At 56.3% G+C, this 16755-nt stretch overlaps 1 protein-coding gene across 2 annotated transcripts in view; it reads right to left on the reverse strand.

Moving 5' to 3' along the window:
* Positions 1 to 232: 232 nt before the first annotated feature.
* Positions 233 to 16755, reverse strand: part of NCAN (neurocan) — an 84680-nt gene continuing 68157 nt past the window's right edge. The window contains exons 10-15 of one of the 2 annotated variants that reach the window (XM_084614882.1): positions 15546 to 15659; positions 13712 to 13870; positions 7573 to 7655; positions 6410 to 6554; positions 3774 to 3956; positions 233 to 3010 (exon numbers count right to left, since the gene is read on the reverse strand). In XM_084614882.1, the coding sequence (XP_084471008.1) occupies positions 2865 to 3010; positions 3774 to 3956; positions 6410 to 6554; positions 7573 to 7655; positions 13712 to 13870; positions 15546 to 15659 (830 nt within the window). In that variant the 3' untranslated portion in view covers positions 233 to 2864. Of the gene's footprint in view, positions 3015 to 3773; positions 3957 to 6409; positions 6555 to 7572; positions 7656 to 13711; positions 13871 to 15545; positions 15660 to 16755 lie in introns of both variants that reach the window. The other variant, XM_084614883.1, reaches the window with a different exon arrangement.

The raw sequence follows: 16755 nt of genomic DNA on the forward strand, positions 1-16755 counted from the left end.
TAGGAAGACAGGAATTTTTTTTTTTTGAAAAGAATGACAGAATATAATTATGTGCAGTAGCAATCCAGCGGCAGTGAAGTTTGGAATTAGCGGCAGAAAGATGCCCTCGCAGCATTAAATTAGCCGAGCGCGGGAGCCAGGAGTCTCAGCTGTGTCACTGCATCTGGGAAAGGAAATGGAAGGCAAAAAAATAATAACAATAATAATAAAAGGCAAAGCAGATTGCAGGGGCTTATTAACTGTTAAAAAAATTTATTAAAATGTCCAGCAATACAGAAACGCAGAGTGTCATCAATGCCACGGGGGGTTGGGGATACAGGACACTGCGGTCACATCGCAAACAGCAGAGACGGGAAAGCGGCTGGCTGCGTTGTCACACACACGCGCACACACCAAATCAACCCGAATGACGACAAACAGAAAAAAAAACCCAACCACAAAACAAAGCGGGAGGGCCTCGATCCTGCAAAGGCATTGGGACTGATTCTGCCAACCTTGGGGGAAATTCAGCCCCCTCCCCGTGTGAAATGCCCAGCACAAGGCCTATGTGCCATGCAAGGCTACGACTGCTCTGGAGCTGAAGGTGTCATTTGCAACGAGCCGCAGCAGTGCGGGCAGTGGGATGGCCCAGCTGGCCCGGGGATGAGCCCGTCTGTGGCCCTAGGTAACACGTCCAGGGGTACATTCCCATTTCAGGTGCACTGGCATGATCAGGTGCAGCCACACGAGTTGGATATGACACCTCCAGGTCCGGCCCAGACCCACCCTCCCTTGGTGTAAGTCAGTCCAGCTCCTTTGGATGCAAAGGAGAGGCAGCGGGGCTAGTGGACAGGACTGGGGCGGGCGGGGTTCCAGTCCTGCTACCGCCTTGGGGGGGTCACTTCCCGCCTCGGGGCCTCTGCTTCGCCTTCTGCGCTTTGTCTGTTCAGGCCGTGAGCTCTGTGGGGCTGGGCCAGCTCTGCTGTGCAGCGACTCGCACAATGGGGCCCAATCTCAGTTGGGGGCTCTAGGTGCTGCCATTCAAAAGGGGAGACTCTCAGTTTGGATCGGTGCATAGTCCTTGTGCCGACCTCGGTCCACAGCTGAATTTCACTTGGGCAAGTTCCCTATTGCTCGAGGAGTCCCATTGAAATCGGCCAGGCAGCTCCAGTGAGGGTGGCAGAATCCAGCCCTTATGCGCCGGGGTAACTTTACTCACCCAAGCAGCCCCACTGAAGTCAATGGGGCCAGAGCCCCAGATGCTGTAAATCAGCCCCGCTCCCCTGGCGTCAACAGGCCAGATCTGCAGCTGGTATAAACTGGTGCAGCTGCACCAGCGCTGATTTACCTCCGCTGAGGGCCTGGCCCAAGGGGATTGCTCACGTCACCTTTGTAAGATCCGTGCTTTAAAATGAAAAGCAGACCCTGGATCCTTGGTACGTCTGTCCTGGGGCAGGGGCTGGAGACAGGAAGAACCATCAGCACAGAAATAAAGCGTAACGGCCTGCTGCTGCCTACGCTCCCAGACCCCAGGGGGAAGGGACGGAAAGGCGAGAACAGACCCCACCCTGGAGGGTTTTCCTTTGTTTTCGGTTGAGAAGCATCCCAACACCACAGCAATACTGGCTATCAAGGGACGCCTGCTCTCTCTTGTCTTTCCCACAGTGCGTTTTCTACCCGTTGCCTTTTGCCCCGGGGAAAGGAAGATAGCAAATAAAATGAAGACAGATGGAAGCGAAGGGATTCCGAGACGACCACTGCGTTGTAACCCATCGGTGGCTGGGATTTGCTTTGCTTTCCCGGTCTGTCGGGGAGACCGAAGCTGGAAAAGGATTGTCACCTATTCAGACAGGACTCTGGTGTGGGCTCCTAGGGGACCTGCCCTTGGTTTTAGTAAGGACATTTGTTTCCCAATATGGAGAAAGCTTCAGTGCTTTGAGTGTGAGCATGTGTCCTGCTCTGAGCTTCTGTACTTCTAGCCAGTCAGGAAACCACTGGGTCCGAAAGGAAGAGAACGGAACATAGATGCCACCGGGGTGGAGGAGCAGAAGAGGCAGGAGGGGACTATAGGGACCTGCTACTTGGGGAGGGAGGGAAGGGAGGGCAAAAAGGAAGGGGGGGGGGGTTGTTTATTAAAAAACTGGAGTCTCCCTTGCAGAAGGCCAGAGGGATTGGGGATGAGGAGTCACACTGGGGTTTTGCCCAGAAGAGGAGCCCAAGCAAAGGAGCCAGAGATGGGGAGGGGAACAGTCTGTCCTGCCTCCCTGGGAACAAGGCTGAGATCCCAGCTGGAGTGAATCCGCCCGGCTCCACTGGAGTTAGCGGGGATGTCGACATTCCCAAAACAACCCCCTGCAGTCAGTCTCTGAGGCTGGGCTCTGAGACTCGCTGCTGCGGGGTTGTTTTGCTGTGTAGACGTACCAAACTGGGCCAAAGCCCTCCCCTCCCTCCACCGGTGTGAATCGGTGTAAAGCCACTGAAGTGGACAGTGGCCTCAGGTTACAGTGGCTGAGGATCAGGCCCTGTACGGACGTGCAAGGACAGTATGGACCCGTCCTGGGAGCCTGGCCTGGCCTTTGCGCTCAGTGGGAGCCGGGATGGGTGGGGCCCAACAACTTGACCCTACGTGGTGCTGAGCGGCTCCTGGGAGGGACTGAGCACCTAGCAGGGTCAAGGCCTTGTGTATGCACAGAGGGACACAAATGCACACACACGTACCCCCCCAGGGACGCAGGCGATGGGGACTGGGGGCGTCCTAAGGAATTAAAACAAAGGGGTTTAGAAAAGGGGGGCTGGGGGGGGTCAGTAAAAGTTGCCCTTTCCCATCACACACACGTGCCCGGCTCATCCCGGGGCGGGGGCGGGAGGGGACTTGTGCTTGCTCGTCACCAGCCTCTAGAAGTAGTTGCCTTCCTCCATCCAGTCCAACTGGAGCTGCTTCCTGTGTTTTCTCCTCTCCTTGCGGGAGCCGTGGTGGTGACGCGGGTGGTTATGGTGGCGACGGCGGTGGCGACGGGTTCTGTGGGACCTTCTGGCTAACGGAGGCAAAGAGGAGAAGGGGGAGGCGTCACCGTGGGGCTAAGCCACAAACGCCCCCCACCCCCGGGGGTCGAAGCCGAAGAAGAGAGGACAGGACACTGGAGTCCTCCCACGCCGGTGCTGCAGGGTGGGGCGGCGGAGGGGCATTGCACTGCGACAGGTGGCAGCTTTGGGGCGGGACAGCAGACGAAGGCTCGTCTTCACTGCAGTATTAGCTCGAGGTCCAGCTCCAGCGTGGCCCCACCTCGACTCCCGTCCACACACGCAAGCAGGTTAAGTGGTGCTTTAAACTGGAGGGATCTGACCCAGGCGCGTGTGCGCGGACGTTTGAAAGCTGTGGCTGCAGTGGGGATGAGTTACAACAGCCCAGCAGCTGCTAACCCGACCCCTCTGCCCAGCCCCGGTGAGATCACGCCCATTTGAGTGGAGGAACGCGCGCTAATCGGCAGTGAAGACAAGGCCTGAGGGCTACTCCGGTGCAGCCACTTCTGGGGTGGAAGGCAGCAGCTGCTCAGCATTCTCCATTTGAGAGCGCAGGGCAGTGTAAGCATGGAGAGACGCCCCTGGGATCTGGCCAGGACATTGGGGCTAAATGCCTCCTCCCTCCGGGGACGGAGCCCGGTGTTTCACCCCCAGCACAGCTACCTTCAGCGCCCAGTGAGTAATGGTGGGTTTGTCTATAGAGAGGCTGGAGAGGCCCTGAGAACTGCCCCCTCCCTCAGCCCCCCGGGAAGGGGTGGGAAGCCGGCACTAACGTTTTGTGCAGAGGATTTTTGGTCTGTCCCACTTCCCGTTGCTGTGGCACTTGATGGTGGGGACGTGCCTTTGGGTGAAGCCATCCCCACACTGGTACCGGACGGTCGAGTGGATACTGTACTTCTCCTTCTGCTTGCCGATGGGGACGGCGTTCTCCACGGCTGGGGGCGGCCCGCACAGCACTGCACAGGGGGCAAGGCCGCAGTTACAAGAGAGCAGGGGCAGAAGGGGCTGCGGACAGTGCCCTCCGTTGGATGCAAATGGGTCGTGGCCTGTGGCTTGCTGGCAGGATATCAGAGCAGCCCTTGATTGGGCAAAGCACGGGCACCAGAGGCCCTACACGGGTCTGCAAACCACCAGCTTTTGGACTCAGCTGGAGAGCTGCCTCTACCCCCTGCATCTGAGTTCATGGAGTTTGGGGAGGGCCAGCCAGACCCACTTCACTGCACTTTGCAGGTTCCTCAGCTCCATCGCTCCGGGCTATGGATGGAGGCTGGACTTAGCAAGCCGTGGGGCTGGGTTTGGGACCACAGAGCACCAGCGGAGCTGTGTGTGGGGAGCCCAGGGCTAGGAGCGCAGGGGTTTCACTGAAGCTGCCAGTCAGTGGGACCCAGTGGTGCTGGTGGGGCAAACCCTATTTTCTGTGCAGTATCTGAGCCCCTCACAATGCAATGCTCACAGCACCCCACGGGGCAGGGCTACGCTATTATTCCCATTGTACAGATGGGGAACTGAGGCCCAGAGAGGCCTAGAGCCGGACCATTCAAGGTATTTAGGTGCCTAAAGATGCAGATAGATTCTTCTGAAAACCCCACTAGGTGCCTAACTCCCAGTGGTTTCAGTACCTTGACAAGTCCAATGCTAAGTGACTCACCCATGGAGTCCATGGCGGGGCAGGGAACTGAACCCAGCATAGGGCCCTGAATAGCTGGCAGAATAACCCAGGCCCTGCCCCCTACAGCAGCCAAGGGGCCCATGTGGTCCACTGTCATGCCTCCTGCAGTACGTGAGACCAGATGCCTTCAGAGGAAGGTGCAATTGTGGCAGAGCCCAAAGAGGAAGATGGAGCAGAACCTGGGCGCGTCTGCCCAGCCCCCGCATCCTGTCCTTAAACGCTTGTTCAGAGCCTTCACGTTTTCTCCATTCCATCAGGCTCCCTATGAAATACGCCCGTTGTTTCCCACTCTGCCCTGCAGGTCCACCGCACTGCTTATGGAATACAGGACGCGTCAGGAAGCTGCTGGCGGCTGCTGCATAAATCCAGTCTACGGAGAGGGCTCCTTTGACAGATTTGCGCCAAGGTGTTCCGGAGGATTTACATATTTAATTAATGGCCTTATCGGGACAAAATATATCATTACATACAGTGGCTGGGATTCCGGAGCGTCTTTCTCGGCTCACCGGGAACAGCTGGAGGTTAATATAACTTTCAAGATAAGGAATGAGAACTTAATCGTTTTAATGGTGGCCTATTAAGCAATATAAAGCAGAGGGGGGAGAATTAAGCAGTAAAAAATACGAGATTAAGTGAGGTTATTTGGATTTTCTTTGTTGAGGGGTACAAAGGGTAGCAAAAGGGAACGAGGGGGGAAAGCCACGTGTGACTTGGGCTTTTTCTTTGCACAGTCTAGCCTGAATCTGATTTGCCACCTTCCACTTAGAGGCAGCATGAGTCCACGCAGAAATCTCTCTCCCGGGTGTGGGGGGAGCGCCGGATTTACAGCCGTAAAATGGGTCTGGCTGGCAACCAGCAAAACTCTCCTCTGAGGGGGATTAGATTGAATGCAGCCGGGCTGGCACTGACAGGCCCTCAAAATTCATGACCCGTCCCCCAAATCAGGAGGTTGGCTTAAACATCAAGTTCTTTTTCATTTGCCTCCTGAAATTTGAGACCTTTGGAGCCCTATGTTCCTGCTCTTCTCTGCAGCTGAGAGGGCTAACATGTCACTTTAGAAAAGAAAAGAAAGCTGAGATTCTCACATGACTCTAGGAGCTGGGACTTGAAGAAAACCACCAAGTATTGCGAGTTTTGTGATGAACAGTGAGAGTTGGAAAAGCAGCCCACTTCTAAGCTGACTTCCTCACCAGCTAGCCTCCCTGGGCTGCCCCACCCTGCAGCACTGACCTCTCTGGCTCCCTGCCTGCACCCCCCTGCTAGAAGTCATCCCTCTGTTTCAACAAGGCCCATTTCGGCCCGGAGTCGGACTGAGCCCTGAGGCAAGTGCAGCCAAGGGCCACTGCTGCAGCTCGCTGGAGCCTCCCTTGGCCCAGCAACTCACTTGCTGCGGACTTGTCAACAGGGGTTAATTTAATTCTGCATTGTTGTCAATGGGGGAGGGGAGGAGGAACTTCTCATTGTTCTCAGTGGGCGCTACTGACTCTTGAAACCCAAACCCAAACCCAAACCCAACCCCAACCCCTTCCCACCCAGGTACCATCCCCAGCCACCTCCAGCTCACCAGGTGCAAACAGCCAATTTATAGTTCCACTGGCCCCACCCCTCTTTCCCCTTCTGCCAGTCAGAGGCTGACCCTGGTCACCTGCCAAGGGGAGCTGCCTCCTCCTGCCCCCAGCCAGCTGCAGCTGGGGGAGGCTGGGGGAGGGGGCTGCGGGGCAGGGGCTCTGGCGGGGTTACCTGTGCCTTTCTTGCAGATGTATGGCAGGTTGTAGTTGCAGGGGACATCGTTCCACTTGCCGATCTCGTGGGACACCAGCACCACGCAGTCCTCGCCACCCGCAAAGAAGTTGTCGGGCTGGTTCTCCCTCCAGTTCTCATATTGCTGGGGGGAAAGAGGGTGGCAATCACAGCCCCTTGCTCGCGGGCCCCTGCCTGCCCCCCCCGCCCCACCAGGGGAACAGCCAGCCCTGCAGGGACCCTCTGCACCGCTCTCTGCCGGGCAAAGCGGGGGCAGCAGCCGGGGTGGGAGCCCCTTGGAGCAGGGCACAGGTTGCCCCAGGCCCTGGCCGTGCCCCCTCCATTTACACTAGTGATAATACCACTGTTTATTCCAGGGGGTCTTCCAGAAATTAGAGGGGGACTGAGCCAGCTGCTGGCCAGACTCACCATGTGGTGTCCTGCACCGATAGCTGAGTATTAGGCTCAGGGCTGCTCAGGGCTGTTTGCCCCCCACCTCCCCCCGTGGTTCGGCTGGGTTGTATCCTCCTGCCCAAACTCAAAGTGATGCCCATGTGAGCCAGAGGCAGAGGCTAGCCTGGCTGGGCCAGAGCGAGGCCTCTGAGGCTGCTAGCTCCTGGGGGTGGCACGCTGCATTCTGTGACTGCATGGAGTGGGGAGGCCAGGCCCGTGGTCACACGCTCACACACGCTGTCTTGCACACCCACCCACCCACAATCACAGGTTATCACACACTCGTGCACACCCACACCCATGTGCATACCCATGCTTACACAGTGGCACACACATTCATGTGCACACTCACGCTTGCACGCATTGGCACGTGTGCACACTCATGCACACTGAACCCCTCCACACACCTCCCAGTCCCCTCCCTCTTTCTCTTCCACATTCCTCAGACACGCACACATTCACACTCACTCCCCTGTGACTCCAGGTATGCACTCCCTTGCACGCTCTCCCCCCACCTCACCACTCCCCTGGGGCTCCCCTCTCCCCTCCCCTTTATATCGGGCACTTGCATGTTCTCAAGCTGGGCCCAAGTGGCCAATGGGCATTTTATAACCCCAATCCCTTGGGCCAAGGCTGGATCAAACAGGACAACGCCATGCTGGGGCCCGGGGCAGCAAAGGCGCTCCCTGCCAGAAGTGCTCCAAACTCACCAGGCCAGTGTTATCCGTCCACTGGAAATCCTGCTCCACAATCCGGTCATTGAGCCCGATCCAGGTGTTCTCGTGCCCAAAGCCTGGGGAGAGTCACACAAGAGACACACGTGACTGTCTCAGAGGGACTGGCGCCCAAGTCACTGCGTAGGCAGCAGCTGTGTTACACAACCGGGAAAGCACTTGCTAGAGCAGATCACTGTTCTTGGCAGGGATCACATGAAATGCTACTGGATGGTAAGTTCCAGGGCACTAGAACTTGGCACCAAGCTCTGCTTCTCTTCCTGTGCTAAGCTGTGTAATACTAGACAGCTAGTGTGTCATGCTCCACCCCAGTGATGGCTGCATTTCCGTGATGGGTGATATTTACCTACTGATTTACCAACTGCACCCAGAGTCTACCTGGGGCACTTCTGCTGGATGGGCCTGTGGGTTTTCAGCCATAGACCTCAATGCACTTTCAAAGATTGTGTTAGTGTCGTTTTACAGATGGGGAAACTGAGGCATATAGCAGGGCTGTGCCTGGCCCAATGTCACACACTGAGTCCAGTGAGAGAGCTGGGAATAGAACCCAGGAGTCCTGACCTCCAGCTCTCAGGTCTAACACCAGAGCTTGGGATAAAACCCAGGAGTCCTGATGGCCTGATGTGGACTGAGTTTTGGTGGGGCTCAGCCAAGGTCCCATGCCCCAGGAAACACCAGCACTGCTGGCACGAATTGAGACGTCAGTGCTAGGGCTGGGAATAGAGCCCAGGGGTCCCGGCTCCCTCTTTGTCATCCCTCCCCACAACAACTCCCACCCTCCCACTGGATCCTTTGCAGAGGCTGCTGGAGATGGGATGCTGCCCACTGGCAGGGGGGTCCCTAGTGCCGGTTCTGTTGGGTCGAGGAAGAATCAGCGGACAGTCAGTGCTCAGCTACTACGGAGCCCTTCAGCGCCCCAGAGACCCGAGAGAGAGACTTGGAACTGGTTTTGTTGTTCAGGGTCATCTGTTCATAGTGGGGCCATTCCTGCAAGAAACTGAGCACCTCAGTACGAAACTGTAGAAAAACCTGAGTGTCTCTGGATTAAGTTTAGAAGTGTGTGCAACAAGAGTGATGTAGTGGTGGGAGTCTGCTATAGACCACCGGACCAGGGGGATGAGGTGGATGAGGCTTTCTTCCGGCAGCTCACGGAATCTACTAGATCGCATGCCCTGATTCTCATGGGTGACTTTAATTTTCCTGATATCTGCTAGGAGAGCAATACAGCGGTGCATAGACAATCCAGGAAGTTTTTGGAAAGCGTAGGGGACAATTTCCTGGCGCAAGTGCTAGAGGAGCCAACTAGGGGGGGCGCTTTTCTTGACCTGCTGCTCATAAACCGGGTAGAATTAGTGGGGGAAGCAAAAGTGGATGGGAATCTGGGAGGCAGTGACCATGAGTTGGTTGAGTTCAGGATCCTGACGCAGGGAAGAAAGGTAAGCAGCAGGATACGGACCCTGGACTTCAGGAAAGCAGACTTCGACTCCCTCAGGGAACGGATGGCCAGGATCCCCTGGGGGACTAACATGAAGGGGAAAGGAGTCCAGGAGAGCTGGCTGTATTTCAAGGAATCCCTGTTGAGGTTACAGGGACAAACCATCCCGATGAGTCGAAAGAATAGTAAATATGGCAGGTGACCAGCTTGGCTTAATGGTGAAATCCTAGCGGATCTTAAACATAAAAAAGAAGCTTACAAGAAGTGGAAGGTTGGACATATGACCAGGGAAGAGTATAAAAATATTGCTCGGGCATGTAGGAATGATATCAGGAGGCCCAAATCGCACCTGGAGCTGCAGCTAGCAAGAAATGTCAAGAGTAACAAGAAGGGTTTCTTCAGGTATGTTGGCAACAAGAAGAAAGCCAAGGAAAGTGTGGGCCCCTTACTGAATGAGGGAGGCAACCTAGTGACAGAGGATGTGGAAAAAGCTAATGTACTCAATGCTTTTTTTGCCTCTCTCTTCACTAACAAGGTCAGCTCCCAGACTGCTGCGCTGGGCATCACAAAATGGGGAAGAGATGGCCAGCCCTCTGTGGAGATAGAGGTGGTTAGGGACTATTTAGAAAAGCTGGACGTGCACAAGTCCATGGGGCCGGACGAGTTGCATCCGAGAGTGCTGAAGGAATTGGCGGCTGTGATTGCAGAGCCATTGGCCATTATCTTTGAAAACTTGTGGCGAACGGGGGAAGTCCCGGATGACTGGAAAAAGGCTAATGTAGTGCCAATCTTTAAAAAAGGGAAGAAGGAGGATCCTGGGAACTACAGGCCAGTCAGCCTCACCTCAGTCCCTGGAAAAATCATGGAGCAGGTCCTCAAAGAATCAATCCTGAAGCACTTGCATGAGAGGAAAGTGATCAGGAACAGCCAGCATGGATTCACCAAGGGAAGGTCATGCCTGACTAATCTAATCGCCTTTTATGATGAGATTACTGGTTCTGTGGATGAAGGGAAAGCAGTGGATGTATTGTTTCTTGACTTTAGCAAAGCTTTTGACACGGTCTCCCACAGTATTCTTGTCAGCAAGTTAAGGAAGTATGGGCTGGATGAATGCACTATAAGATGGGTAGAAAGCTGGCTAGATTGTTGGGCTCAATGGGTAGTGATCAATGGCTCCATGTCTAGTTGGCAGCCGGTGTCAAGTGGAGTGCCCCAGGGGTCGGTTTTGTTCAATATCTTCATAAATGATCTGGAGGATGGTGTGGATTGCACTCTCAGCAAATTTGCGGATGATACTAAACTGGGAGGAGTGGTAGATACGCTGGAGGGTAGGGATAGGATACAGAAGGACCTAGACAAATTGGAGGATTGGGCCAAAAGAAATCTGATGAGGTTCAATAAGGATAAGTGCAGGGTCCTGCACTTAGGACGGAAGAATCCAATGCACCACTACAGACTAGGGGCCGAATGGCTAGGCAGCAGTTCTGCGGAAAAGGACCTAGGGGTGACAGTGGATGAGAAGCTGGATATGAGTCAGCAGTGTGCCCTTGTTGCCAAGAAGGCCAATGGCATTTTGGGATGTATAAGTAGGGGCATAGCGAGCAGATCGAGGGATGTGATCGTTCCCCTCTATTCGACATTGGTGAGGCCTCATCTGGAGTGCTGTGTCCAGTTTTGGGCCCCACACTACAAGAAGGATGTGGATAAATTGGAGAGAGTCCAGCGAAGGGCAACAAAAATGATTAGGGGTCTAGAACACATGACTTATGAGGAGAGGCTGAGGGAGCTGGGATTGTTTAGCCTGCAGAAGAGAAGAATGAGGGGGGATTTGATAGCTGCTTTCAACTACCTGAAAGGGGGTTCCAAAGAGGATGGTTCTAGACTGTTCTCAATGGTAGCAGATGACAGAACGAGGAGTAATGGTCTCAAGTTGCAGTGGGGGAGGTTTAGATTGGATATTAGGAAAAACTTTTTCACTATGAGGGTGGTGAAACACTGGAATGCGTTACCTAGGGAGGTGGTAGAATCTCCTTCCTTAGAGGTTTTTAAGGTCAGGCTTGACAAAGCCCTGGCTGGGATGATTTAACTGGGAATTGGTCCTGCTTCGAGCAGGGGGTTGGACTAGATGACCTTCTGGGGTCCCTTCCAACCCTGATATTCTATGATTCTATGATTCATAGGAGGGGCTGAGTGCCCTGATTTCCCATTGGCGCCAGTGCTCAGCTCAGCACCTAGCAGGATGTGAGACCGGACAATTCCTAGTGGCAGGACGGGCCTTGGGCAGGGCAGCCCATGCCCCGTGCAGGCCTTTCCCGACTGCACAGCGGTGGATGGAAAAGGCAGAGCAGAGACTGAGCAAAAAATAAAAAATAAAGAGGCCAACCTTCATTTCCCAGTGTGGCTGGCTCCCCTCTGCAGCACCCACTCCACTGACCGGGTACATGGCCCAAGTAAAGAAGAAGCATTGAACAGACGCCCCTGCCTGCAAAGTGGTGCAGGGATGGCTCCACGGATGGTTACTTGACCCTGGGCTCTCAGCGGGCAGGTGCACTGGGCAGGGGAAGAGGTTGGATGGGCGCCAGCTTGGCGTCAGGGCTGGAAGAGAGCTGGGGCCTGCCGAGACCTGCGGGAGGCGTGTGTGCAGGGGAGGGGCTGAGCGGAGGAAGAGGCACCAGGAGCTTGGCCAAACCAAAAGGGTTTGTGCAGGAGGCTGGATTGGGGCCATTGGAGAACGAAGTCCTCTGTTTAGCTGCAGGCACGGGCAATGGGGCAGCCCCGTGCCAATGTGCTGGACCCAGTGGGACCCGCTCTAGGGGGGAGCAGGGCACTGAGATGGCAGAATTGGTGCCAATGGGGACGAAGGCTTTATGGTGTGTGTGCTCTGAGGCCCAGCAAACTCACTCCACACAGATCCCTGAGCCACCCATCAGAGAGCAACATATCCTGGCCGTGCTGCCCCATGCCACTTCCCTCCAGCCCCAGCAACATGCGGGATGCTCCGTTTCAATGACGAGCCCCCGAGCTGGCCAGGCCCCCACAGCACCTCTTTGGCTCTTGGCCCAGTAAACGCCTGGCAGAGAACGGCCTCTCCCAGCCAGAGCGGGTCCGAACATGGAGCTTCTCTCGCACGGGAGACTCAGCACTTGGCGAATCAGAACAAACCTGAGGGGGCCGGAAATCTCCCCCGAGGCTCCCGCTGGCCAGGTTTTGTGTCTGAAAAATTCCCCAATTTTGTTTCCAAAACAAACTTTTTGCTTTAGAATTCCCCCCCCCCCCGTTTTTATATCACCCGCCTTGTTCTGTCCATTATTTCATGCCAGGGCAGTAATGACCGTAGATCAAGGCACGTTGTGCGAGGCACCAGAGCTACTGCCGATTTCTGACATCATGTAACCAGGGGCATTGGAACAATGTGTATAGTGGGGGGGGGGGAGGGGAGAGAGCCATTGAACCAAACTGTAAGCCCTGTATACGATGGAGACCACTTCAAGCCAGGGGGTGCTGCCGTGCCCCCAGCACCCCTAGTTCCAGCACCCCTAGTTCCAGCGCCCCCTCCCACATCTGGCTGTGTGACCCACCCCCAGTGGGCAGGAAAACGTGCATTTCGGAGTATTCCCTATTCGAAAGGGAGATGCTCTTGAGAGAAGGGAGTGCTTTCATTTCACAGACAAAAGTGGGACATGGTGCAAGAGCTGGGAGCTGAAGTCAGACTTGAGATAAGAGGCACATTTCACCAGCAAGGGTAATTAACCATGGGGACAGCTCCGCAGGGGAGGTGGTAAATTCTCCATCCCTTGGAGTCTTTACATCAAGAGTGGGCGTCTCAGCCACACGTCCCTCAGCTCATGCAAGAGTGAGATTCTCTGGCCTGTGCTTTGCAGGACGCCGAGCTAGATCATCCCAAAACCCTGCTCGTCTGCAGCGCTTTCAGCGGCAGATCCCAGTGCGCTTTACAAAGAGGTCAGGATCCTTATCCCCATTTGACAGAAACCAAGGCACAGAGCGGCCATGTGTGATTTGCCCAAGGTCACCCAGCAGGGCAGTGGCAGAGCCAGGGGGTGAATCTAAGTCTCCCAAGTCCAAGTCCAGACTAGACTGGTCAGACTGGTCTCTTCTGGCCTTGGGAATCAGTTTGAGGTTTCCAAGCATGACTAGAACCATTTCCTAAAAATTGCAACGGACCCACTGCACCGGGCGTGGTTTCTGATTCCCTGCGAACCAGCGCCCTCTAAATACCACTCACGAGGCTTGTGCTCCGCGCATCGCTGGGATTCGAGGGCCCGGCGCCCGCATAGGCGGTGAGGACTTGGAGACTTTCTACAATGCTTAACCCTGCATCCCTCAGCACACGGTCCCACTACAGAGTTGAGCTGCTCTAACTAGCCTGGGAGAGGATCCTGTATATTTCCCTGCACCGATCTTGTGAACGCAGTGCAGCTCTCCTTAGCATGAACACAGCTATACTGGGGGGACGGGGTTTATACCAGCGTAATCCTGTGCGGGAAGGTGAACGTGCTCGACCAGGACAAGGTGCCTTTACACCAGTGTAACTGCCCCACACTGGGACACCACTCTCTAACCGACAAGTGTAGAATAACCCCTGCTAGCATTGAAGCCAGGCTCTGCCCACCGCCCTCCCGGCCCAGTCAAGCTCCAGGAGAAGGGAAGCACCCGCCCTACTGTTAATGAAGCCGTGCTCCTCAGGGGAGTGGATGCTGGCCAGGTGGCCGGCACGCTGGCGGCAGTCCCGCTCTGCGTCCTCCCAGGAGCGCCGGTGCGCAAAGTAGCGGTAGCAGTGGCCCTGGAACTTGTGCCAGCCGTGATCACATCCCTCCGTGTCTGCCGCCGAGCGGGGAGAAACGGAATAGGTTAGCAAATCCCGTCAGCACCCCAGCAGCGGCGCCATTCTCCAGCTCAGAGCACTGGGGGCAGGACTTCTGGGTTCTAGGCCCAGCTCTGACTGGCTGGGTGGTGCTGGGGCAGTGCCCGGCCTGCCCTGTGACTCGCTTTCCCCATCTCTCACTCGGGGGAAACGAGCCGTGACACGAAGCCCCAGTGTCTGCACAGCACCGACGCTCGCGGCATGGAAGTTGCCGGCCAGCAGAGCCCAGGTCTGATAAACGCCCGGCAGAGGTGGGTGGATTTTCCCCAGAGTGCAGAGCAAGGGAGCTGGGAAGGCAGGCAAAGCCCCATTCCCCATTGTGCTCCGCTGCTCAGTGGTACGGAGCGTGCCGCTGACCCAGAGGGGAGCAGACGGCTCATTCCCTGGCCTCAGAGCTGGGGCTTTGCTCACACAGATCTTATTAAAAGAGTCCTTGTCTCTGGCAGCCAGGATGACAGCACCTGAGACGAGGCAGGGGCCTTGTGGCTGGTGCCAGGTGGGATGTCGCTGCAGGGGGGTTTCTTTCCTCAGTTCTGGTCTGGGGCTGCCAGGGCAGGGCTGATGCTGGGGAAGCGCAAGCTCTGAATCGCACATGGACCAACAGTTTGGGATGAACCCCAAATCACCTGGAAATTCACTTGAAACTAGAGATCTGCTCCGGCCTAATTTTAAAGTCCAACCTGGCTCCGAGCTGAGCGGAACCTGACCCGAGGGCATCGAGACATTTTCAGAACCGGCCCAACACCTCCCCTGAACCTGTGTCAGCACCGATGCCTCAGCCTAGTCGGGACTCCCTGCTCCCCCTGCTCCGCATCCGCGATCCGTCCCTGGCTGTCTCCTGCCCGTGGAATGGCAGGAGACCCGACCCTCTCGTGCTGTGCTGTGAACGCTGTGGAGCGAGGGGTGCTGCAACCCCTTGGCCTCGCTCACTTTGCAACATGCCCAGCACTCAGCGAAGGGGCAGCGCCTGGGAGGAGCTGCGCCCCCCCTGCCAGGAGGAGTTACCAGAGACGGCCTGGCTCAAGGGGTCTGGCTGGTCTCAGACCTGAGCGACCCAAACCCAAAACTTGTACCCGGTCCTTTTGAGGTTGGGTTGGGCTGCAAGGCTCCACTTGAAAGTGAGTTTCACCTGGCTGCTCCATCAGGTGCTTCCGTCTGTCTGTGTCCATCCCTAGAGTCTTATCTATCCACCTCCTAGATCCTGGTCTGTCTGTCTATCCATGCTTTCATTTCCAACGCCCCCGTCCAATTCCCAATATCCTGATCACTCTCTGGCTCGCTCTCTCTCCCTAGATGCTAGGGTATCAAGCTGTCCATCTGTCTGTCTGTCTTTCTATCCTGCACTCATCACGATGGAACCTGAGCGACAAGATTCAGGGTCCCCTCCTCCCATCTCCACACTTCGCAGTTGTGAGGCCAACCTACAAACAGATCCCAGAGAGCCCCACTCAGGCTGGCCCCAAAGCAAAACCCCAGATCCTGATCCCGGATTGAGACCTGATGTGGAACTTCCCTCCCCGGGGCTGTCTCTGATTTAACTTCATCCAGTCTAGGGTTGTTAAAGGGCCATGTTGCTAAGTGTGTTCCCAAGATCACCCTGCAGGCTGGGCCCTGGGATGCCTCGGCTCTTACCTTTCTCGCACAGGCTGTCCCCATAGCTGGGCAGGCAGAGGCAGACGAAGGAGTTTATCTCGTCGATGCAGGTGCCTCCGTTCTGACACGGGCTGGACAGGCAGTCGTCAATGTCTGCACGAGAGGCACACGACGGCTCAGGGCCCGGCAGCGATAGGCCCTCCCAGGCAGTGTCTGCGTTGGGGATGCACACGCGCACACACACTTCCACACACTTGTACACACATACGTGTCCACACACATGCTTGCTCTGCCTGACACGCTGAGGCTGACGGCATGGGCGTTAAAGCCGTGGCCCTCGCTGGGGGAGCTGCCTGGGCGAGGAACTGATTCTGGGGGTGGGTATGTGCCGGCAGCTGGGATGCAACTTGACACAGCTTCTCTGGGGAGATAAAAGGGCTTTAACGAGCTCTAATGAGGCAGGGTGTCCCATGGAACACAGCCTCTGCCTGTCTGTCCTGCTGACAGGACGTGGTGCTGTGGCCCCCAGGATCGGGCCCTGTGCCCCTGGGGCTTGGCCCCTGCCCTCCTTTATTTATGTGGGTGGGGTTTCCAGCAGCTCCCCCCTCCACCGTGGAAACCAGAGCTGGGGAAAACCTGTTGGGCCCCATCGGGTGGGGTCGCTGTCCCTGGGGTACACGCTTCCTTTGGGGCCCCCCAGCAGTGGCCTCCCCTCTGGCTCAGAGACCTCCTACTCTCCAGCCCATTCCACCCCAGTGACACACACACTCCTGGGGCCACAGTCAATTCTCCCCCCTGCCTGCAGCCCAGGCAGCTGCCTGCAGATGGTGCCCATGCCCCTGAGTCTATGTCACCGGGCCCTGTCACTTGGGCATGGCTCTCCCTGACCAGGTGCCAGCGGCCAGTCCCCTCTCCCACTGGCCTGAGCCAGCCCTGCGATAGCCCATCCTGCTCTGGGAGCGAGGGACTGGGGGATGGATGGAAGGCAGGGCCACGGCACCCCAGAGTAGCTGCCAAGGAAGCCTGGGATGCTGGATGTCACCTGCAGCAGGACTGGGGAGGATGTGGCTCTGGGCTGCTGCTGGAAACGCTTCCTGATACATTGGTATCAGGGACTTTAGGAACAAACCAACCAATCAACACCCCCACCCCCCACTGACTCCTGCTCCCAACGCCCTGGCCACCCCAGAGAAAACACGGCTTGGTCAGCTGCAAATCTGTTCCTAGCTCGCTGCCCGGGTAGCAGGGT

Source organism: Lepidochelys olivacea (assembly GCF_965140295.1).
Source record: "Lepidochelys olivacea isolate rLepOli2 genome assembly, chromosome: 25".
In the NCBI taxonomy this organism is placed as follows: Eukaryota; Metazoa; Chordata; order Testudines; family Cheloniidae; genus Lepidochelys; species Lepidochelys olivacea.